Here is a 23327-nt window from a genome sequence, read left to right as displayed (position 1 = left end):
ATGAGCCTGAAACGTCAGGGGCTTCGTACGTGGGACGCGGCCCGAGTACCGGGGGAAACGGGAAGGGAGACGCAGAGGCAGTTTGGGTGGCCGGGAGCTGGAGGTGGGTTCCTGGCAGCTGAGCGGTGCCGGGCCAAAGAGCACGTCTTTAACATCTCCTCCGCTGCCTCGTGCTGGGCAGCGCTGCCGGGCGGATGGGCCTGGGCTGGTGTCTGCTGGGAGCGTCCCCTTCCTGGAAGACGGGAAGGTAGACGGCTCATTTGCTAATTAATAACACTGGAGGCCAGCTTCTGATAACGTCGCAGCTCTTTGAGTCTTTGCCGTAATGCTTCTGTGCAGCCTCTTTCTAGGAATGGAGTTGCCCACAGTGTCGCCGCTGTTGTTTTATTTACGGGAGGTTGCTGTCGTTTAAATCAAGCGTCGCAGGGAAGAAGCCGGGACTCCCCCCGTCCCTGCGCTGGAGCTGAGAGGGAATCCTCTGCCTTGCCTTGGCTGCCCGGCTTTTGCTTTCCGTTCCTTCAGGAAGACAACGTGATGTGAAGAAACAAAAGATGTCCGTAGTGCAGTTGTGGTAAGGGCAGCATCGTGTGCCGGGGGCTCACGGGTTTATCCCGGGGTCGGTCTCGGTTCCCCTTTCCCGTGGCTCTTCGGGCTCCGCACGGCGATCCGGCAGCTTTAGGTGCCTCGGCTGCTCTCCTGCCTCCTCCCGGGGAAAGCCCGGGGTGGGTTTTGGTTCTCTGCGTGCCTCCTGCTTTGGAGGTCGCTTACCGTCAGGGCTACAGCTCAGGAGCCCCTGCTGCAGGCTTCAAACTCTGCTTATTTTTCTAACCTCTCTCTTTATTTCATTGATTGTGTCTGAGAGCTACTTCTGGGCTGCCGTGCGCCTTGCCAAAGAGGCTTGTGTTGCTCATTTCCCTACTTTGAAATGACATAATTGTCTTTCAAATCCTGGAAAACAGAACTTGGCTGGGTGACGTGATACCTGCAAACGCTTTCCCACCAAGACCGGGCTCCAAAACCTGCCCCCGGGATCTCAGAGCCAAGAGTCTCAAAGCCAAGAGCCTCAGCTCCCACCTTAAAGACAGCTGCGTAGCAAGAATAAAGCAGAAATGTAAACCTGCCGTTGTGTTTTGGCGTGAATTAACCCAAAAGTCTAGGTTGTATCCTCTCAAAGGTGCCGGTGGGTAGCTCTCCAAGTCTTCCTTGAGCAGCGAGGGGACCCTCGGTGTCTTCTGCGGGGTGAGGGAGAAGTGGACGTGAATGCAGGGCTCTGAAAAGGGGCAGCTTCCCGTTACCGCAGCCTCACCTTGCTGCAGCTCCGGTGTTGGAGGTTGCCTTGCCCGCGGTGAGGGGTGCAGATGACCAGGCTGCACCGTAAAGATTAAACCTGTACAATTCCAGTTCTGAGAAATGTGGTGTTTTCCCTTCTGCTTTTAAGCACGTGTCAGAGATAAGTGACGTTCGCTCTTTTTTCTGACTGTTTTGATTAAAATTTCTTTGTTGCTCTGTAGCCAGGTGAATGATTTTATGTAATAAAGAAATCCACCAGCGAAAATTGAGGTACCAGGGATGTGAGGTGCCAGCAGATACCCTTTAAAAGTTGTTGGCTTTATGCGGTAAAACCGTATTGGAGTAGGCTCAGTCTAACTGAGCAATCGGGTAACGTTCTTGTAGTGTTACGTTGTAAAGGGAAGGGGTAGCTGCCGTTTTCTCTTGGCTTTTCGGTGGAAGTTAGAGAAGGATTCTGACCTTTTTTAGGGCAGGAACACAAACTCGCATCGCTGTCCCGCAAGGGAGCAGCCCCTGCTCCCCTGGCGTCTCCTCCTGGCCAGGTGTGTGGTGTTCCCCCCCGCCTACGGGGGGAGAAGGTCTGCGCGGAGGATTTCTTACCTGGGAAGCAGCATTCAGGCTGGGCCTCCCGAGTACCAATGGCTTTCGGCAGCTCTCGTGTTCCCGGGTTTGGGGCTGTTTGTAAGATCTTCCGACCCAAAGCCACGGTTCGAGTGACCTTTGTAGTGGGCGCCTTCGAATGCGTTGCAGCTCCCGGGACTCGGGCCGTTTTCAGGTGGGGGGGCTCGGAGTACAACAATGTCTCACCCTCCTGGTGAACCAGCTCCCTTTGTCTTGGGGGAGCTCATTGGTAGCAATATCCTGTTTAAAGCTGTTTTAAAAGAATGACCTTGTAGGGCATGTTTCCTGCTCTCTCTTGATGGGATTTCCTTTTTATTAAACAGGAAATAGTCTGATTACATAAAAGTGTGAGAATGACAGGTTTTTCCTTCCCAGCGAGGGTTGTTCGTGCTAATTCTATTTAGAAAATGCTCAACTGCCAGGCCAGCTGAAGTTAATTTACTTTGCCTAAAACTGTTGTTTACACCTCAGAGTTCCTACTAGTGTGCTGGTGAGGCATTGTCTTAGCCCGAACAATCCAGCGGGCTTTCCTTCAGAAGTCTTTGTACAGCCGTTCCCTCGGCAGATAACTTTTTCTCACAAGTGGAAGGTGGCAGGAGTTCAACGCCGCGACCTGTGCTCTGCTGGTGTGCAGGGAGCTGCTTCTGCATCTTTGCTTCTTTTTTTTTCCCTTTTCCTCTGAGCTGGGACTCTGCGTTGAAACCAGAAACTGCAACCGCGAGTCCTCCTTACCCAACAAGAAGGCGTCCGCTTGAAATGGCCGCTACTTTTCTTTTAGCTTTGTCCCCAGAACCACCTCCTGACCTGGAGGTAGGAATTTCAGACCGAGCTCTTCCGTGCGTGGCACTGGTGATGAGTCAGGATGAAGTCAAAAAAGCAGTGTAAGGCGATGGGATCAGATGCCGGGGGAAGACGGCGCAGGCCAGCTGCGTGCCCCGCGTGCTGAGCCTGCAGCGGCCGTGGAATCGCAGAATATCCGAGTCGGAAGGGACCCACGAGGGTCATCGAGTCCAAGCCCTGTGCTCGGGGGCTGAAAGGGGATCGTTTAATAAATGGTGCTGCTTCACGGCTTGCAGGACGGAGGTGTGGGTTCCCACTGAAGAGGAGGCTTTGAGGCATTATAATTAGTAGGATCCACAGAAGGCTGCTGATCAGAGGCGTTCTGACACCTGAGAACCCCCAGTTTCGTTCCAGGCTTAGGAAAGGTTAGACCAGCAGTTGCCAAAACGTTTGGTGTGACCCCTCTTCAATTTCTGCCTTTAGCTCTGCTGCTCCTGGTTGGAGAGCCGCTGTCTGGAGCCTGCAGCTGAGCCTGGTTCTCCTCAGCCCTGCGTGCCCCAGCCCGTTGGCCACCCTCATCCCTGGGCCCCCCAAAAATGAAATCACTTTGTGGGGTGGTCAGCTGGCAGATGAGAATTTCCAGAAGAGAAAAGTCCCGCGAAACTCTGAAATCTCGAGCTTGTTTCTGCCTCAGATGTGTAATTCTGACTTCTGTAGGTAGATTTCTTGGTAATTAGCGTAAATCTTTTCCTATGCTACTGGTAAATCAACATTTACACAGTAAAGCCTGGGACTTCAGTGCCTCGCGCAGTTTAACTTTGAAATGTCTGATTGAAACTGTTACAGCTGGCCTGTAACCTAATTGGACTGGTATGTTGGAAAGTTTCTGGAGCAAGTTGCTTTGGCTCGGAACTTTGTGCCAGTGAAATGATGAAGTATAGCATGATGACTCTAATGAACAGGCTTTGTTTAGAGAGCTGAAAAACAGTATTAGTTTTGTTTTTAGTTTCCATCTCTGCTCATGGATGTATCGCAAGTAAGTTTAATAAGCGCAGTGCCTCGGTATTCTTTGGGAAAAGCTTCATCCAGTTGAGCTTGTTAGCTGGCTTTTTGTTTCCAGAAGACAGCAAGGAAGTTTAATAAGACAAAGAGAGAACCGAACATAGCAGACTTACATTGGAATAAAGTGCTTCAAGAAATATCCCACAAAGAATGCTTATGAAAGATGAGTACTGTGAAAATGGTTGAATGTGGTTGGATCATTTTCCTGGTGAAAAAACAACCCGTCCATCTCTGCAGCCCTTTTGTAGGGCTTTTAGGTGGTTTTACTTAAACTTACATTTTGCTTAAACATCCCCTTGGGACAACCTCATCCAAACCCCAAGGAACCAAGTGCTGGCCCCGGAGCTGACGGAGCTCCTCGGTGCCCGCTACAAAAGAAGGGGGGCAGGCGGGGAAGTTGAAAACCTTGCTGAAACAATTCCGTGTCAGCTTTTTAGTGGGCGGGTACCTGCCTTGTGTATATCCTTAATGTCACCGCAGAGGTAAGCGAGGCCAAAGGTCCTGATAAAGGCAAATCAAGGGACTTCTGCAGGGGCTGGAGGTGCTGAGCAGCTTCTGGGCAGTCTCGTACTGGTGCACGGCACGTGTCCCCAGCTGTCAGGGCTATGCAGTGACCGGGTACGGCAGCAGGCTCTTACAGTGTGCGTGTTGCGGTGCCGTATCACATAGCAAGCTGTTGGTTTGGTATGCGGAGGCTTAATTTATTCTTCAGTGCTCGAGCGCGACGAGAAGGTAATGGCTGAAATAATTGGGAGTGCTGGAGTGCCTCGTTGCCGTTGGTCATGCAGCCTGCACAGCTGCCTGCAAGGGGTAAAGAAATTGCCTTGGGAAGAGCAGAGCGCTTCCAAGGACGCGCGTTGGATTTGGAGGTGTGAGGGGTACAAAGACACCTTTCCTCCCGCAGCTGGGCTCTGAAAAGGAGCGTTGCTGTGAGTTCGTCCATCAGCTGTGCTCTGCTCTCCGCAGGTGCTGCTGGTGAGCAGCAGTCGGCATCCGGATCGATGGATTGTCCCTGGGGGCGGCATGGAGCCCGAGGAGGAGCCCAACGTGGCCGCGGTGCGAGAGGTCTGTGAAGAGGTAAGGACGCGAGGAGAGCGGGGGCTCCTGGAGCTTCGCTGTTCAGCGTCGGACGGGGCTCTGGGAGCGTTTTCAGCCCTCCAGCTTGTTTTCACGAGGTGGAGAGAAATACAGGGTCACCGGCGATAGCCACGTGGGAGGGAAACCAGAGTCCTAAACACAGATAGCACAGGAACGTAATTAAGGCTCTCGTTTGGCATCGACTTCTCCTCACCTGGTACTTTTAACTGAAAATGGATAAAATGAAGCTATAAACTTCCAGTACATACAGTGATATTCTCTGTTTTGTTACCTTCCTATGAGGTATGCTTTCTTAAAAGAACTTTAAGAAAAAAAAAAAAAGCTTTTGCTTTTGTGGAGCTAATAATTAGGTATAAAGTAGAAACAAGCCCTTACGAGCCACTGAAGACACCTCAAGTATAGGAATGTCAGTAAGTTTTGGTTTAGTATATATTTTGAGTTCTCTATGAATACCAGAAATTGATTGCAAAGTTACCACTAGCAACAATTTCTGATGTGTTCATGGTTTTGTCTTTGAATTGGAGCTGTTTCAGAAATGGGGTCAAACGGCAGCACACGCTGAACTGTATGGAGAAGGCGTGGTTTTCTTTTAAAGCTGGAAGAACATTTTTTTTAAAGGATTTTCAAGTCAGCAAATGGTAGTTGGTTACGCTGTATGTGAAATTGGTCTTTAGAACTGAATATTATTGAATTGGAGAGATGCGTGGATTCGGAAATGATTAAATGGTTATGTACGGATGACCAAGTAGGCTCCTAGTTACGTAAGGAAGGATTAAAACGCTTTCAAGAGGGTTATAAATCTTGGTGCTGTAGAACAGAAATAAAGAGCGAATTGATGGGAGCTGGGAGGAAGCTTCCCCAGTAGTTGCTCTGTTTGTCTCGTCTGTCAAGTTCCCCCTGCAAAGTACTTGGAAATACCTGTTGCTTTCTAACAAAATGTTCGATGTTTGGCCTTAATGTGGCAGCTCCGGAGCTGCGTGTTTCTCTTTGGTTGCTTTTATAATCCAGCAGTTTATCAGAAAGCTATGAAGCGATACGGCGACTTTCTTTTTTTAGGTCTCTCTAGTCCTGTGGATCGCTGCTTGCAAATTGCGTTTCCAGCTTGTGTACAGCTCTGGCTTTTTTAGTTACTTGGTAATCAAGCCGAAGCGAGTTTAACCAGAACAACAGAAGCGTTCCAGTTACGATATTTAATGTATTACAACCTAATCATCATTAATAATTAAATCATTTGCTGCAGAAGTCAAAGGTTCGTTCAGGAGATGCGCGGCTTCGCCTTTCACATCCCTAAAATAAATCTGTACCGACCCTCCCTTTCTCAGGCAGCGCGGAGCTTGGAAGAGTCGCTCTCTTTCCATGACAGCTCAGCGGCTGAAAGGGAGCCTTGGCGCGGACTCAATCTGCAGCGAAGAAACTGGTTCGGGCTGGCTGAGATAATCCCCTCTCCCTCAGCTGGTGTTCCCTCGCTCACGTGGACTGGTGCCGAATGAGAATGTAATTCAAACTGTGGCAGCCTGGCAGGGTTGAGTCATTCCCAGCGAAAGCACCTCGCTGCTCCAATGCCGCTCGGCAAACAGCAAGCAGCTCTGAGGGCGGCGGGACCGCGGGAGCCCCTCGCCGCGCCGCGTTCGATGCGAGCGCGGGGTGGGAGAAAAAACAGAGCTATCAAAACCTGTTACGGTAACAGCTTCCCGACAAGCGGCCTGCGGAAGAGCAGCCCGTCGTGTATAAAATCGCCCCGAGCTCTCCTGCAGCTGACGATCGTGAGACTAGCTGACACAGGTGGAAAACGGGGGCCAGCTTTTATTTGTGCACGGCCTTCCTCAAGCACGTTCGTGTTCGGGGACGCCGCTCGTGCTGCGTCCACCGGATCAGAATGTGTCTCAACCGCCTTCGGCTCGGCGAGCTGTTTACTGCAAAATGTTGCTGGGGAATGTGCGTGCAGGAGGGGGGACGTCTGCTCTGCCGCAGCTGTGCTGCTGTAAAGGACTCGTGCACCCAGTTTCCCAGCTCGCGCTCTTGATTTGGCAGGGCGGCGTTTTCAGGAGGCTGCTTGCTGGGCGACTGGTGGGCGTGCTAGCTGGAGCTCGCTGGTGTGAATTAGGCTGTTAATCCTCCTTCGTCCTTTCACGTGAAGGTAGGCTTTTTCGGGGAGGTTGCAGCGGAGGCTGCTTTCCCTGTAGGTTTGAGCTCTGAGCTCCTCTCCCGGGACGGGTACGTCTGGCGCTCACAAGGAGGCCCCAGCTCAGCTGAGCAGATGGGCTCTGCTGCTTGCGTTGGGAGAGAGAAAATCCCGTGTGCCCCGTGCCTGTGAACACACAGGAACTTTTATCCTAAAAGGAGGTGGCTCTTGTGCTGACCAAAGCTGTGGAAGAAGTTTGCAGACTTTCTTTCGCTGCCTTTGGTGTGCCTTTCCCATTTTAATAAGAGCCAGTTGGAGGAGCTGGAAGGACTCCTTACCCTTTCAGTTGCTTGTGGTCTTTGAAGATGACAATAGGCTGGTTTTTCTCAATTCATTCTTTCTGCGTGGTATGCATTTTCTTGTTTAAAACACGCTTCCCCCAAACGAAGCATGTTAACTTCTGCGTTCCCTCTTTTAATTCCACCGTGTATGTGTTTGAGCTTAAACGTGTGGTTGCTGGAGCGATCGTCACCTAAAGGAGTCTGACTTTTTCCCTCCTCTTGGTTTGCAGAATTTTGGTGTTGCTGAGCTGAAAATGCAACGTTAATTCTGAGCGAAGCCTGCGATCCCTTTGTCCCGGTTTGTTAGTCCTTGTCCTAGTTTGAGGCAGTCCTCATCTACATTAATCTGTACCAGCAGCTGTATTAAAGCAGACAGGTACCGACACTTGTCACGCTCGCCACTGTCCGCATGAAATGCGAAGTGACTGAGGTCTTGAGCGTTCTTTCTAGGCAAAGTGGCAGTAGGCGAGCACACTGGCGCTGAATGAGAGCAGAGATTTTGCAGTAAAACTGCTTAGTTCTGACAAATTGTTGAAAAATAGAGGTAGTCAGTCTTACACGGCTGCAAAGGCCAGGTATGTTGTAAGGTTCCCCTTCTAGAAAAGTGATGTGGCCTTTTAAAACAATGGTTAGTACCAAGGTAGTGTATTTGTCTTCGTTCTTGGATTTTTTTGCTGTTGCGTTCTCTCCCCAAAATTAATCTCACGTTGGGAGTAAGGGTTTTTTATGGGTGTGAGAGACTGGCGAGGAACATGTTTTAGAAATAGATGCCTTAAATTAAACTTATTATGGAGCGACTTTGAAGAAAGCCTCCACATTCATCTGTTAAACCCAAAGGCATTTAATTTTGCACTTCTAGCATCTTTCACATCCTGACCTTTAAATACTTAGCAAATGTCAAGTTCTATAAAACTACGGGCGTGTTAGTCATGCTTTCTTCATGGGAACCAAAAGCCGGGTAAGTTGTGCTTCAGCTGTGATCAAACAGGCAATTGATGCCTGTATCAGAAATAGTCCATCGTGCCAGCGCTTTGATCTGGTCGCTAGACAGTAGTTTTCCTCTTAAACGTGTTTTATAAATAATCTGTTCCGTTTCACGTGTTTTGGGTGTGATGTGGGGTATGAATAACGACATCTTTCAGTGCTAGGGAAGAAGGAAAAATAGGAAGCCCCGTATCTCTTATTTTTTTGGAAATACCACATCGGGGGCTGTGAGTGAATGACTGAGGTGATTGCTTTAAACTCTCCGTAGATTTAGGAGTGTTCAGTGCGGATAGACCAAGTTCGCTCCCGCCCGCCGCCTCGCGTGCTCAGACCTCAGAAAAACGAGCAGTAACGTTGGGAAGCTCTTCGGTCTGTTAGGATACTTCGTCAGCGCGAAGGTCCGTATTGGTTGTACTGCAGGAAAGGGGTAGGTGAGTAAGTAGAACCCTCTCTGAGGCACGAGGAAGAAATTTTGCCTAGCTGCTGTGTAATTGGTGTCTTCGGGACTTGTCTAAGCTAGCAGTCCTTCTGGGTGTGATTTACTGCCTTCGGTGCTGCAAGTGTTAGAGCGAAGATTTGGGTGTTTTACCACAGTCCTCTTGCCTGGCAGTAGTCTGTAGTAGATGCAGGCTTTGAGCCTAATAGAGCAAAGTAAAATAGCTGAAATTCCAACCCACATTTTCCTTAGCTCAGATGGAAGGAAATAAAAGCTGTCCCTAGGAACAGATGGTGTTGCTGCAGGCTGCTTTTTGCATCTGACCCGAACTTATTTTCAGCTTTGAAACCTGAACCTGCTGTTCTTGGATGTCTTCAGTCATTTTTCTTTATTAAAACAAGTTGTTCCACGAGCAGCAGAACTAGTAAAGCTTCATTTCCTCTAGATTTTTGTTCCTTGTCCTGAATGCCCAGCCCTCCCCTCGGGGCGTGCAGCAGCGGTTTGAAGTCGGGCGCTGTTTTGGGGCAGCTGGGTGTTGCTGACACTCGCACGCTCTTGCTAAGCCTGCCTCTCCTTCCAGTTCGGACTACATTAGGAGTGGAAGCTGATTCGGGTCCGCTCTGTGCTCGGAGCAGGGAATATGAAGCTGCCTTTGTGAGCTCTGTCTCCTTTTAGGAGCGTGCCTCTTGCCGGGGATGCTGTCGCTCGATTTATTCGCTGTTTTCTTACACCTCCGGGTCGAACGCTTCCTGCTGGTGCTTTCCTGCCCCTCTGAGGACGTGCGCGGATCCTGAGGATGGCACCACAGGCTCCGTGCGCGCTACTTCCAATGCTTGGTGGGGGAACGAGTGCCCAAATAAATTGTGCTGCTTCTGCCAGGCACTGGTGTGGCCCGTCAGGGCAGAGGATTCCCAGTGAGGTTACTACCGAGGAGAAATTCCAGAGTCATCTGGAGCAAATTAAGACTTAGATCCGGCTCCAGTCCTGGATGAGCCCGTGACTGTACATCCAACTTTCCAAGAAAATGCTCCTTGTCCTGCAGCAAGGGAAGGTGCTGAGGGGTGGCCCGTGGAGAAGCGACAGATTGGGAGCGTGCTCCAAGAGCAGTTGTGCTGGTCGTTAGCTGGCTGGCTTTGGTGATAACAGGCACAGATATTTAACTCCGGTATCTTAGGCAACTTCGTTAGAAACTAGTGGGGGACTGAGTTCTGCTTCGTGTTCTCTTGTCCCCTTAAACAAAGCCACGATTGTATGGAGGCTGGCTTTTTTGTGTGCGGATTAAGCACCGGTGTATAACTCAGCCCAGGTTGGAGGCGTCCTATAGGTTTAGAAAACTCACGATACCAGTAAAATCGGGTTCTAGAGTCGTGGGACTGGAGGATCTAATGGTTGACGTGCTTTGCAGCCTTTAGGCTTTGGTGTTTCTCGCTTCTGTCATGGCCAACCTGAAGCTGGTTGGAAGCAATCCATTTATGCTGCCGCTTGCTACTGCGTGTGGCAAATTCCTGTATGAAGGAAACCTTGGCACTTCTTTGAGTTATTATAATAATTCGGTGTGATTTTTCCTACAGCACGTTCGTCTTGGAATCACCGTGCGTGCCTTTTTGGGCGAATACAGCTAGGCAGAATGGAGAAGGAGGATCTTGGTTTGCAGACAGCATTATTTTGCTCACCTCTCAGCTTAACCAGCATGCGAGGAAGGGCTCTTCCTGCCTGTATTAGTTCCAGCACGCTTTTAGAGCTGGGAATAAGCTGCTTGGGATGCTGGTCGTGCAGTACTCCTGCTTCGTTTCCAGGCTGGGTAGTTGCCTGGAGATAAATTTGTTTCTAGTCACGTAGGAGAGTTTGCTAAACCATCCCAACATCGCTGGCTTTTGGTTCAGTGCCTCTACAGGTGAGGAAGGAGAGCAGTAATTCAATAACCTTCAGGAACAAGTAGAGAAAACTGGCATAAGACCATTATTTACCTAAAATAGCTGATTACGCTTCACTTTTTAATATATATATGTATGTATCTTGGGAAGGTGGAAGCCTTGCTTTCCTCTTTGTTATTGCTAGCTGGCTGATAGGACTGCTTATCTTTTTTTCTTTTTTTAAAGCCAGCATTTGAGATTGCTTAACGAGTTTTGTTCTTTGAATGAAATTCTTTTGCAGCATTTGCTGTCCAGTTCACTTCTGTGAGAGATCAGTCCAGGTTAGCAGCGGCGGCTCTGCAGATGAGGTAAAATCGCTCGTCTGCAAAGGTCAGAACCTGTTATCTGCCCCAGCCGCGCTGGTGCGCGCACACACGCGTGCGTTGACCTTCATGGAATTGCTCTTTGACTCCAGAAATAGCCCGGTGGTTAACAGGCAGTGGCCCACCTATGGGCTGAACAGGACGTCAGGAGCGCCGGTGAGACGACACGTTTTGCATCCAAAAAACACCAGAAAAGGTTCGGCTGAAAAGCTGCTTCCTGGAAGCGGAGGTCAGGGAGCGCCTCGCAGAGAGGATTGGGGTTCTGTGGGTGCTGGTAGCAGCGGGAGCTCCAAAGCCCTTTCCTCTCCTGGGGCGGCTCTGCCCCCAGCTATTGTTAGCAGCGAGAGCGATGTGCGCTCCGGCGGCGTAGTTTTGCTATCCGTGCTTATTTAACAGGAGCCTACCTAGCCTTTAATTAATAAAAGGTCTCCCTTTCCAAAAGCATGTGACTGTGCAGCAGCTGCTTAGTAGCTGAACAAGCAGAAAGCAGTATCTTGGCTGCTTAGGACAGAGGATTTGTATCAAGGGTGTAGCTCCCCTCACCCAAATGCCTTTTTTAAAGAGAAAAAATAGCCTGACATGCTCAGGTCTGTACACCCAAGCTGCAGGAGCACTGTTTTCCCGAGCTGCTCAGGATGCGTTCCAGCTGCCAAAGATGGCAGTGGATTTACCTTCCAGACGTGGCTGGGTTGTGTGCCAGGTTGTGTGCGTTGTTTCAGACCAAGTAAGTCATGGAGCGAAATGTCATCTTCTCTGGAGCACTCGACTTCCAACCATTTACAGCCGTAAAAAGAAGGGAATGTAAATTATTGGAAAAAAAAGGAGGGGTCTGGGGGCAGGCGAGTGGGCTGGCGTTCTGCATTCATGCATGAGGCAGGCGCCAGGGCGCAGAGGAGTGAAGCAGCACTTAAGGACAGGGACCGAGCCACAGCAGCGCGTGGATGTCTAAAAAGTGGCAGCAAATCAGATGAAGAGGGAAGATACTCGGCAGTACTCACATAGGAGACACAGCTGCTGCTTAGATCTCGTCCTGATTTGTCTCCGTGTTTGATTCAAAAGCCTTCCTTCAATGGGTAGCTGCGTTTTGCGGAGTATCAAAACGAGTCCTGTTCCTGTTAGGGAGGTCACGTTACAGCTTTGCAAGTGTTTTATGCTTGCTTTAGTTTGCTGATGTGGACGGAGGACACCCCTGAAAATCCTCGAAGCTGTCACGTTGCTTTGGTAGTGTAAGGGGATGTCTTATAAGTGCTCTGAAGTTATTTTCTTAAGCTGTAATTTTACATGGGTAGAACTGCGAAACAGCAAACTTTATCCACGCTTAGACTAACCTTAGAGGAGGTTGTGGAGGTCGTTCAGGTTATGTTACTATCTTGTAAGAAATAAACAAAAAAAACCCTTTTTTCTCCTCCAGACCGAATCCAAAATGGTTCGAATACAAAAAAAGAGAAGTCCTGTGAAAGCCTGCGTGGTTAGAGCTCACGATACGTTTGTCATTTCTCCTGTGACCATGTTGTTCTCAGATTAACTGAATTACAGCGTTCGCTTCCTGTCCTGAAGGAACTGCTCCTGCACAACAAATGAGGAGATCTGTACTGAGCTGTCGCTAAAGCCTTTCTTTTCTCTCTTTGAACTCTCCGTAGGCTGGAGTGAAAGGGACGTTAGGAAGATTAGTGGGAATTTTTGAGGTAAGTTTCAGACGCGGACGGGGTTGTAAAGTTTTAATGTATGAAATCCTCTTGGAGGACAAGGCACTGCCCAGCTCGTTGTGAACTAAGCTAGGTAACTGATTTGAAGAAAAGCTTAAAGCACCTTGTTTAAATAAAAACATGCTCATCTTTTCAGTGGCATCGATCATCTGCAGTTTCATTTGGAGTTGCTAGTGGTAATCCAGTGCACCAGCGAGTATTTCCAGTGCCTTCATACCTTCCTTGCTGCCAAAAAGAGCCACCCATCAGGTGGAGAGCAGTGGCCCTCAGCTTTTTAGCACCTGCAGTAGCCGGTTACCAAGCTGGCCTCTGCAATTTGGAGAGGTGTGTGTGCTGTTAGGAGTGCAGTAACACGTGAGTGCTGGGGAGGTGCGTCCTCAAGGGGCACCGGGCACTTTGAGCACTCTTCACGGTGGTGATATCTCGCTATTTCAGTTGTGTAAAACAGATAAAAATATTCCCTGTGCTTTTTTTCCAGCTGAGGAACTGATTCATAACCATACCCATCTACCAAGTACTGTCTTGCAGATTAGGAGCTAGACTTTTCGGCTGCGACTCTATGAATGTTTTAAACCAGTCCTTTAAAATGCACCATTTTTAGTAGCTAAGAACTAACTGTACTGTGAGGGAAACCCCTCTTCAGGCGTGGCAGCGTCACAGCTGCAGTAGGCAGCACAACCTGTAGTCGCTGTGCCCCGTGTGCCGTCACCTTTTCCCTTTTGGTAGCCTTGTCATTATCCTGTCCCCTTTGCCTTGCAGAATCGGGACAGGAAACACAGGACATATGTTTACGTACTTATTGTCACAGAAGTATTGGAAGACTGGGAGGACTCTGTCAATATTGGTAAGTCCTTCGTGCTTGCTAGCATCAACTGGTTCGACGCAGACGAAACGCCAGCGCGGCGTCCTTCGGGGAGCCGGAGTCCTTGTAAGAGTGGTCGAGAAAAGCTGCAGTCCTTTGGTTGCTTGGGGAAAAAAGCTGTGGTCAAATCGCTGCCTTCGGTCTGTGGCCCGGGAGAAGTCATTGCAGCTGTACAGCTGCCGCTACAGCAGTTCTGGGTTTAATTCTTGCGCTGTAAGATCCTAGGCAAAGAGCATGAAGAGCTGTCCTGTCTGAAGCTAGAAGAAAATGCATGTGGGCAGTGTGGATCAACCGTTCCCTGTTCTCTTTTTGAAATCTTTGCATTTAAATCAGATTCCTAAATGAAAACGAACCTATTGTTCCACGCAGGGTTTGTCAGTAGCACTGCAGCACCTGTAACTTTACTTTCCTGGGGCTGAGTTCAGAAATGGTTTTACTGACAGAGTAAGAAAGGAGCGCTGCCCGCTGATAGTGAAGCCACGTGGGAATTGTTGGAAATTGGGCGGTGGTTGGTGCGTGTTGTCACGGGTTGTCCTAAAACGAGTATCTGGCTTGAACAGGAATGGCAGAAGTGGGAAAAAAAAACATTTTTTTAGTAAATTAGGAAATGTCTAATTTCCTAATTGTCACCAGTCTGATGGGGTAGTGGATGTACTGCTCCAAACAGATACCTGTCACGGGGATAAAGGAGCCTTTGATGCGGTGCTTGGAGTGGGCGGCCCTCGAGATCACAGAATACTGAGAGAGAATTTCCTAGTGCCTTTTGAACTGATGCTTTGTTGCAGACTGAAACGATTCTTGCAGCGCTAGTGTGTGTGACAGTGATCGAAAGCTAATCGGCGTAGAGAAAATAAGTTTTGTTGCATCTACTGATTTTTCTTTCTACCCGCAGGAAGGAAAAGGGAATGGTTTAAGATAGAAGATGCCATAAAAGTTCTGCAGTATCATAAACCGGTGCAGGCCTCGTATTTTGAAACCTTGAGGCAAGGTTGTTTGGCAAACAACGGCACTCCAGTCATGACCACGACGTACTCTGAGAGCTCTGTGTCTGACATCAGATGACTGAAGACGTCCCTAGGAGAGAGATTTTGAAAACCAGACTGAAACGTGGATTTCCCTCCCCCCTCCCCTTTTTCACATGCCTCCTCTACCAAACAAGGCATGGGCAGCAGTCTGTGGCAGAGCAAGTGTTAAGAGTGCTGCAATTTAGTGCAAGGTGGGATTTTTTTTTTTGTTGGCTTTTTTGCTTTTTGGATATGTATTTTGTAAAATACATTTTGTGCATGAAGTGCCCCTTTCCCGTTACACCGCTTCCATGGCCTGGTGAGCGAGGCTGCCAATTTTGCCTCTGCCTTGTGTTCTGAAGTGTCCCGTTCGTGTCATCCCAGCCATAGCCACTTTTTTTTTTAATTAAAAGACTTCCAATGTGAGATCAGCTCTTTAAGTCTTAGTCTGTACTGTAAGGTGCTGTTCAGACCTGCGTGGTGGTCACTTTCAGCGCATATGTATAAACTTTTTTTTAGGTGGAGAATCTAACGTTTTAATTTTGCGGGAATTTTTTTTAATCCTGGTCTGCTTCTGAAAAGAAAGGTTCATAATTAATCTGTTTGCCTTTTGTTCTGTTTTTTTTTTTTTTTTAAATACACGTTCTGTGACAGTGCTATTGGCTGGGCCAGTTTACTCCTCATTCAGTATCCCCCGATTTAGTGCAGTGACACTTGAAGTTGAGGGCAGAGTTTTGATCACCTGCAGACATCCCCGCTGCTCAGTTGCTTCTCCTACAGCTTCCGCCGATGTTTCTGCTTTTTACATCAGAATGAAACAAAAGGAGTTGGTCTTTTAACACTCGGCCAAAAATACGTAGCCTCAGAAACGCTGCGACAGAAAATGAATTTAATTGTCTGTGGTAGGAATCGGGGATTCAGAGCGGGCTCGAAGTCTGACAAACTGGAGCGTCGATCACCAATGCTGTTCTGCTGATCCTGCTGCGTTCTGCTGATGTCTCTTCTTGTCCACATGCCTTATACCGTGCCGAACTGGATATCGTAACTTGTGCTAAAGCATCGGATTGTGCTCGCTGAGTGTTACTGCACGAACCCTTGGCTGGATAACCATGTGTATTCCTGAAAAAGGAGTCCTGGGGGGAAAAAATTCAGGTGTTCGGTCTCTCGTCCTGTGGTTCTGCAGCACTTACAGTTGCGCCGTGGAGCGTGCTCAGAATGTTTAAACTCCCCCTCCGTGACAGGTACAGCTGACTCCCGAGCAGAATTGCTAGTCGGAGAAGTACACCGTTCAATAGGATAGTTCCCCTGATGCATTGGCACACTTCACTTTCGTTTTGTTCTGTTTTTATTGATGTAAGTTTCATGCTGTCTTGATTTGCCAACAGTGTTGTCTAGTTGAGAAATAAAATGGGAAGGGTGGGGGCTGGGGGGTGGGTTGGGACAGGTACAAGTTTTGGGAGGGGCATTAATTAATCCCTGGCTTGGGACAAGAAGTAGTTGCTGGACTCAGTAACTTCTCCTTTGTCAGAGCATAGCCAAGATGTGAAATTAAATCTGCAGTACTCTTTTTTTTTTTTCCTTCTTTATTTAACAAAAAAATATTCTAATAAATACTCACTGTTCCAGAGTTTTTCTCTCTTCCCAAGAAGCGCTTAACATATGAAAATCTGATAGAAATATCCATGGAGCCTGGGACGAGGGGGAATGGTATCCTTGCTGGTTTGGCAAGAAGCTGTTCATTTTAAGATCCTATTCTGTTCCTGTTCTTGTTCTCCCTGCTTTCATCGGCGTGGAGTAGCCAGGCCAAAAGCAGTGCCAGTGATCGCTAACATGAAAAACCATGCATAAGAAAAAGCCGAGAGGCATTATTCAAGAAGTAGCTTGAGACGGAGCATCTGGAATCGAGCCTAAATTACCCCAGTTCAGTTCACTTCAACTTAGAGACGAATGTACAATGCTTCCTTACTCTGTGCTGATCGGTCTGAACCAAACTCTCAAAAGGGCTTGAATATATCGTAGCTGGAAGTGTACGAGAAATTCAAACAGTCCGCTGTCACCGAGCCGCGCGTGGTACCTAACACAGCCATTTGCTGCCTTCGATTGAGTTTTTGTCTTTTTCTGTACAGATTAGGATGTTGGAAACGCTTTGCGACAAAACAGCTGGTAGTCCTGAAAGAGTAACTGCAGTTTTAATATCAATAGCATGCACACTTTTTTTGTTTTTAAACTAAAAAAAAAAAAAATGTTTTTACAGGGCTGTTAAACTGACAATTTAGGGTAGAATATTGTTAATGACTTGCTAATGGCTTATTTGTTTGGGTCGGAAAAATAAATTGTGCCAAGAAAGTGTTCTAATGTGGCATGAATTGATGCTGTTAACACAGTAACATCGAGTGACTGAGGTTATGCCTTCTGAACTGGAAATAGCTCCTGGGGTAGGAATAATTCTTGTTCAATAGATGTGGAGTTCAGAACGGGCCGTAGTCCTGTTCCACCTAAATCTGCCTGCGGCACCCCAATTCCTGTCTTCCTCAGCATCTGAGGTTCTTCTGTAGCAACCGATAGCGCTGCACGCTAGGGCGATTTTACCCAAACCGTGCTGATTTGGTTTGGGACCGACAAACAAACTGCCTGTGTTGGTGACGGAAGGGCTCTGGTTCTGCAACAGAGGCTGGTGCTGCTTGCTGAAACCCCACAGAGTTCGTGGGTGCCTGCTAAAAAAGCCAACAGTGCGAAAGCTGCGGGGTCGGGCTCGGGCTTCCAGCAGTGCTCGAGCTGGTGCTGGTGGTGGAGCTGGGGGAGTTCTTCCCTCGAGGCGAGTAGTGGCTGGACTTACCCCTTGCACCGAGCGTTACGGTGTGTCCCAGCTCCTGCTCGTGAATAATATTCTTTGGCTTTCAGCATAGCATCGATCCCACTCGGTCCTGGCGTGTTCCTAGGTGGTGTCTAACCGGAGCAGAGGAACGCCGATGCTTCCGTCCGACGTCCTGCAAGTCTGCAGCCAGCTCAGCGAGTCTCCCTGCCGCTGCACGTCGCGTGTGCTCGTCTTTAGTTTTCTGAGCTCAGTTGTGAGGTCAGTGCCAGCCCTCCTCGTGGTGCACAGGCTCCAGCTCAGAGTGGCTTCCGTTAATTATCTCAGGCCCCCGGTGTGCCAAAATGGAAACGAAGCCTCCAGTGTCCTCTGCAGCTTCTCGGGGGGTAAAGTCACAAAGAAGATTCCTTTTTCCCTTGCTGCTCCTTGTGCTGTACCTGTGTCCACGCACGTGCGAGGACACTGCCTTTGGCACGTGGAGAAGGTTACTGGCTCCTGAAACACTCGATACTGGATTTCTCTGTGCACTGAAGGGTAACCTCAGGTTGCCAGGTGGGTGGTAAAGCAGGGGGCAGAGGGAGGCGTGCTGCTTGGGGCAGAGAAGCTCTCGGGGCCGTCCCCACCCTTCAACATTGATTCGTTTCCTCTGGTATTGTCGAGATTAAATCCAAGCACAGGGGACTTGCATCCTGCCATCTGGATTTTTAAACGTATTTGAGACCTTAATGGAGAAGGGAAGTGCATTTGGCACTTAGACGCCACTGCTTAGCGTGATTATCTTTTAAACCTCAAAATGCAAACAGAAACCTGGATCTCCGTCCTTGGACGCGTTTGACAGGCGAGCCTGGATCACTGCTGCAGCAGTAAAACATTAGCTGGTGGTTGAAACCGATGCTGGATAGCTGCTCTGCTGGCGTTGGTTCTCTTTGGTTGACTCCAACACAGGAGCAGGAGAAAAAGGACGACACCCCCGGGCGAATAACACCTGCAGCGAGCGCTGCTTGATTTCTTCCGGCAGCTCTTTGCCAGGTCCCCACCTCCCGGCTGATTTTAGCTGAGGGTTAAAACTCGAGAGGCAGGTGGACGTCCCTCTGGGGAAGTACCGAGCGTAATTCAGTGGAGTGGAGCTGAAACCACGTGTCCAGCTCTAGGAGATCTTTCAAATACGTTTTTGGTGTGGTGGAGCAGGGATTTCTGCGCGCTGGTTAACGTCAGATTGGAAATGGGGTGGCAGCAGACGGACTGTGCCGCCCTTGTTGTTACTTTAAGGTGGTTTTTGGGTTTCAAATTGGACTTGCCTTTGGAAAGCCTCAGCAGGAGGTATGTTGGAAAAGGAAAAAGCTTTTTTTTTCAGTTAACATAACGCTATTTTCTACTTGGTGATGCTTTTCCATGGCGTTCAGGAGGTGTGCTGCGCAGCTGCACGTGCTGACGTTCACGACTGGCTACGAGAGGCTCGAGGCAACGGCGACAAAACCGGGGAGCGAGGCGCCGCCGGGCTCGGGGGTAGCAGATCCTCCTCGGAGGTGCCCCAAAAAGAGTTAAACAAGGGTGTTCCTCCGCTGTTCCTGAAACCGGCACTCAGCGCTGTTAAAGTACCGGTCACTTCACAAAGATGTCCTTTGGTTTCTTCACGAAGACGGGCTGGGCGATTTCAGACAATGGTTTGGTGGAGATGGAGCAACGCGGTGCCGTAAAGCCCCCGGGGGAGGCTCGCGCCTCCTTTGGCCCCGCGGTGTTTCTGCTTCCTACCAGAGCTGCGGTGCCGGGGCGCAGCAAGCCCAGGCTGCTTTCCTCTAAAAAATCGGTAATTTTCCCCAATTCGCAATGCTTTGAATTTTAGATGCTCCTTAGGACTGACGCGGTGGCGACTAACGCGGGACGTGGCAGCAGACTTCCTCACCAGTTGCTCTGCCACGAGCATCAGGTAGGGCAAGTGCCGCTCGCTCGTGATTTCAGACGTTTAACTTCTGGGTGTGATTTTACAGCCAAAATGCCTTGAGATGAATCTGTCGAAGGCAGGGTGTCGGGATTAGGTTGCTTGGTCAGTGTGAGGCAGCTGAGTTACCCGTAAGGAGATAAATCAGAAGTCGGGACGAGGAACTGCCTGCTTTTCACGTGATGCTTTGAAACAGAGCTGAAGTAGGTTGGTGTTACTGGTGAACTCCACGAACCAGTAATTAAAACCTATCGGAAGGGGACAGGGTGGGCTTTAGGGGAGGGGTGCTTTGCAAGGAGTCATTTAAAAGCTGCTAAAACCTCGCAACTCTCAGCTAAAACCTCACAACTCGCTTTGCCGTAGAGCCACGGCACAGGACAGGCGGGCGTATGTTTGCGCTGCCTTTTTGCTCTTTTAAACGCACCCTTTGGGATCTGTTCCCTTGTTCTTCCGCTCGGGGGGGCCACGGCCACGGTTCCTTCTTAAACTGATTTGACCCCAGCTCAGCAGCGTGGGCTGCAGGGTGGAAACGCCGAGCGGTGCCGGGAGCGAGGGAGCAGGAGTCGTGGTGCCGGGGCATCGCCGGCCTGCGCTCGCGTGCTGTAGGGGAAGGTAAGAGCCCTGCTTTGGGGGCTGGAGAGGGAAAGGAGCTGCCTTTAAAACACCAAAAACACCCCCAGCAGCTTCACGCGAGGCAGCTGGACGTTGCGCGCGCCGCACAGCCGGGCTTCTGTTGACGGCAGTTCGGCTCCGTGTGGTCTTGAACGCGCCTTAAAGCAAGCTCTGTAAAGAATTAAAAGGGATCGGAATCTGCTGGAGTGTTGCTTTTTCCCTTGTGCAGACACAAAGTATTCGGTGGCTGAAAATGTGGGCAGGGAATGTCAGGAATCCTCAGTTTCCTCCCCGGTTGTAGCAGGCGCTTTGGGCTCCTGCCTCGAGTTTTCCCCGCAGAAAATTGGTTCCCCGTTTCGCAACACGCCGGTTGCTTCAGAAGAGCAAAAACATTTGGTGCCGCACTGATCGAGTGTTTTTCCCCCCGTTGTAACAGCTTGAACCGATCGTTTCCCAAAACCGTTTTACTTTACCCAGGTGCGTTTCAGGGTTTTTCAGCCAGCGCGGTGTTTGTACCCGTGCAGCGCATCGCAGGAGGTGAGGGTGATCCGGGAGCTCGTGGAAGGAGGGTTTGGATACTGACCTGGTGGGCAAGCTGCGGCTGGCGGGGGTGCTCAGCGGAGGCGGGGGTGACACGGCTCTGGTCTCTTTTATCCAGACTTACGCCACCGGGCGAGGTTGCCGCGGGTGCCTGGTCGCTGTGACCGGGCACGGCTCCGAACTCGGCTGCTGCGGGAGCTGCCAGGCACGGCGGGAGGCACAACTGCTTCCCCATCTCCGCGCCGAGCTGGCTGTCCTAAAAACAAGGGGATCGCCGGAGCCAGTCGGGTTGCTGGGGCTGCTCTCCCTGCAGCAGGGACCCGCGGGGTTCGCTCCCCGTGCGGCGGCTTTCGGCGTGCTGGCCGACACCCCGCGCCTCGCAGGGGAGGGCAACGTGCAGAAATGGGATCGGTGGGGGGGTTGAACGTTGTTGGTTTGGGATTTTTGGGGTGTTATTCTAGAACGGCGTGCGGGTTTCCTGGCCGGATCCTTACTGCACAGCACGTCTGGAGGTGTTCACCGTGCCGGCGCGGTCCCGGGGTTCAGGGTGCTCGCTGGCACCTTACACGGTCACACCTGGGTGGGCTCGGAAAGGAGAAGGTTTGAGGGACTCCTGCCTTACAGCAGTTATCTAAAAACTTCGATCATCCGCCAGCTGCCGTGGTCCTGCCGCTAAATGGCTTTTCTCTCCTGGCCCTGTTCTCCCTGCTCAATAGGATGGCATCATCTAGTGGTTACACCGGGCCTTCGGGACACGGCGGCCCCGCTCCTGCTGTGCTCACCCCGGGCTCACGCTGCGACGTGTGTAATGTGTACATACAGACGTCTGCGCGCGCGCTGCTCCCTTTTCTCGGTGCTGCAATGAACCTGAACCCAGCTGGGGCCGCAGTGGGGGAAGGCGGCGTGTGGCCACGTGTGGGGTTTTGTCGCTAGTTCGTCCTGACGTCTGTACGTAATTAACGAGAGGTGTAGATGGGTGGAAAGGAGCACTTAACTGGACTGAAGACGTATTTGAGGGGATTTATACAATCTCTTTTTGGTGCTAGCTGGCAGCGCTTTTTCTTCCTTTCTGTTTCGTTTCGCTTTGTTGTTGGGAAAGTGAGAATTTCGAAGTTACGCCCGAGAAATCGGCTCCGGGGTTGCCTCAGCAGTGAAGCTCGGGAGGCCCAAGCGCGCTCGCTGACCTCCTTCTGCGCCCCGGGTTGTGGTTTTTGGAGCCATCACCCCGCGTTTCCTGCTCGGTCTCCCCACGAGCTGTGCACCACCACGTCCCGGCGGTACCCCGGGGTGAGGGAGCCGCATCCCTGACCTGCTGGGAGCCTGGGGACGGGACGGAGATCGGGGGCACAGCGCCGTACGGACAGCACGGGGCGGGTGCCAGCGAGCCTGAGCATAACTCGTGGACTTCTCATTCCTCACCTAACTGAGATCCCATCACTTGTTTTGTTTTTCTGCCCGCAGACTTTTTGTTTCTCACTCCTGTGCGTTGTGTTTCCAGTCTGGTAAAGTTAATGGTTTTGTAAGTTAAAATGGTTTGCAAAAAAAAAAAACCACTTTACAACTGCAAGGGCACTGTGGAAACCCGGCACTTCAGCTGATGGTTTTCCTCTTTCTTACCGACTTGGCGTTGCTCTTACTTAGGACACACTTGTCCCGAGTGAAGTTCATTAGCAAAAAACTCGTCTGGTTCTCTCTGAGGGTCCCATTGTGGTTCGAGCCCACGAATAACGCAGCTCTGGCTCGGTCTTGGCTGCCGAGCTCAGCACAAACCTGCAGCATTTTGACCCGTGGTGCCTCCAGAGCGAGCGGAGGGCTCTCTTTCCACTCCTCGTTCAGCTGTGGCATCGTTACAACCCCTGTCCCGCTTCTGAAGTGAAGCTCGGTGCGTTTTGAGCCTGATTTGAGCCGATGGAAGCCGCCGTGGTCCCCGTGCAGCTGTGCCGACGGCGCCCATCTCGGCCGGGCGCACCCGAGAGCTCGGCTCCGTCCCTCCTGCAGCCGCCGTCCTCTGAGCCGCGGCCGAGGGGAGCCCGTTGCTGTCCTGAGAAGAAAAAGGAAAAAAAAAAAAACAAAAGTTAATCGAACAAACGGAGGGAGTTTGACAGGAGCGCAGGCTGTAACCTAGTGCCACCCAATAAACACGCCGGTATTTCGCACTGCTGCCTGGTCTCTCTTCGTCGCGGCGTCGTTAACCTCCGCGGTAACGTGGTGGGTTTGGGGTTGGGCAGCGGGGCATCACCGGGGGAGGAAGCCCTTCCTCGGGTGCCTTGGGACGCCTGCAGGCTGCAGAAGGGCGTTTCGGAGGCTCGTCACAGACGGGGGAGCCCTGCTCAACCTCAGGCTGCGCACGGAGGGGATTGTGCTGGAGAACCGGGGTGACGTGTAGGGCTCGGCACGGTCCCGTTTGGGTATTTCCAGCCCTGAACTGTGGCCCAGAAATTGTCTGAGCTCTCAGAAGCCGCTTACGCTGCTTCGTGTCCAGCCCTCGCCCTTGGTGTGGGAACAGCCCTTTGCTTCGAGCCGAGGGACGGGCTGGGTGCTGGCGGCACGGGGAGCACCGGCAGCCTCCCGAGCCCACCCTGCTGCTGCTCCTCCTCCCACCGTGTGCTCAGCGGGCTCCTGGCTCCTGCTTAGCACCTCGTGGCCACGATGGGCATCGAGGTCCTGGGAGTGATGGGTCTGCATTTTAGGGAAGGAATCCCCCCTCAGCTGCCTCTCCTGCCTCAGGCCGTGCCCGGCACCGTGGGGAGAGGTGGTAGGCAGCTCTTCAAACGGAGGTGGAAACGAGCCATTCATTTCCAAAATATCCAAATTAATTAATTTCCAAATATCAAACCCAGCGGCTCCTGGAGCGCCCTGGGGGCTCCCCAGCACCAGGAGCA

At 50.8% G+C, this 23327-nt stretch overlaps 1 protein-coding gene across 4 annotated transcripts in view; it reads left to right on the top strand.

Moving 5' to 3' along the window:
- The window catches only part of NUDT3 (nudix hydrolase 3), a 30841-nt gene extending 8240 nt beyond the window's left edge, over positions 1-22601 (top strand). For 2 of the 4 annotated variants that reach the window (XM_066982810.1, XM_048071055.2), the window contains exons 2-5: positions 4720-4830; positions 12611-12655; positions 13436-13520; positions 14431-16892. In XM_066982810.1, coding sequence (XP_066838911.1) covers positions 4720-4830; positions 12611-12655; positions 13436-13520; positions 14431-14600 — 411 coding nt within the window. In that variant the 3' untranslated portion in view covers positions 14601-16892. Of the gene's footprint in view, positions 1-4279; positions 4623-4719; positions 4831-12610; positions 12656-13435; positions 13521-14430; positions 16893-17481 lie in introns of those variants that run through there. The other 2 variants (XR_010826537.1, XM_048071054.2) reach the window with 2 other exon arrangements.
- The last annotated feature ends 726 nt before the right edge of the window (positions 22602-23327 follow it).

The sequence above is a fragment of the Anser cygnoides genome, chromosome 25 (assembly GCF_040182565.1).
Source record: "Anser cygnoides isolate HZ-2024a breed goose chromosome 25, Taihu_goose_T2T_genome, whole genome shotgun sequence".
In the NCBI taxonomy this organism is placed as follows: Eukaryota; Metazoa; Chordata; class Aves; order Anseriformes; family Anatidae; genus Anser; species Anser cygnoides.
Note: the sequence above shows the minus strand (reverse complement) of the source record. Positions and strands in the feature narration are given on the sequence as shown.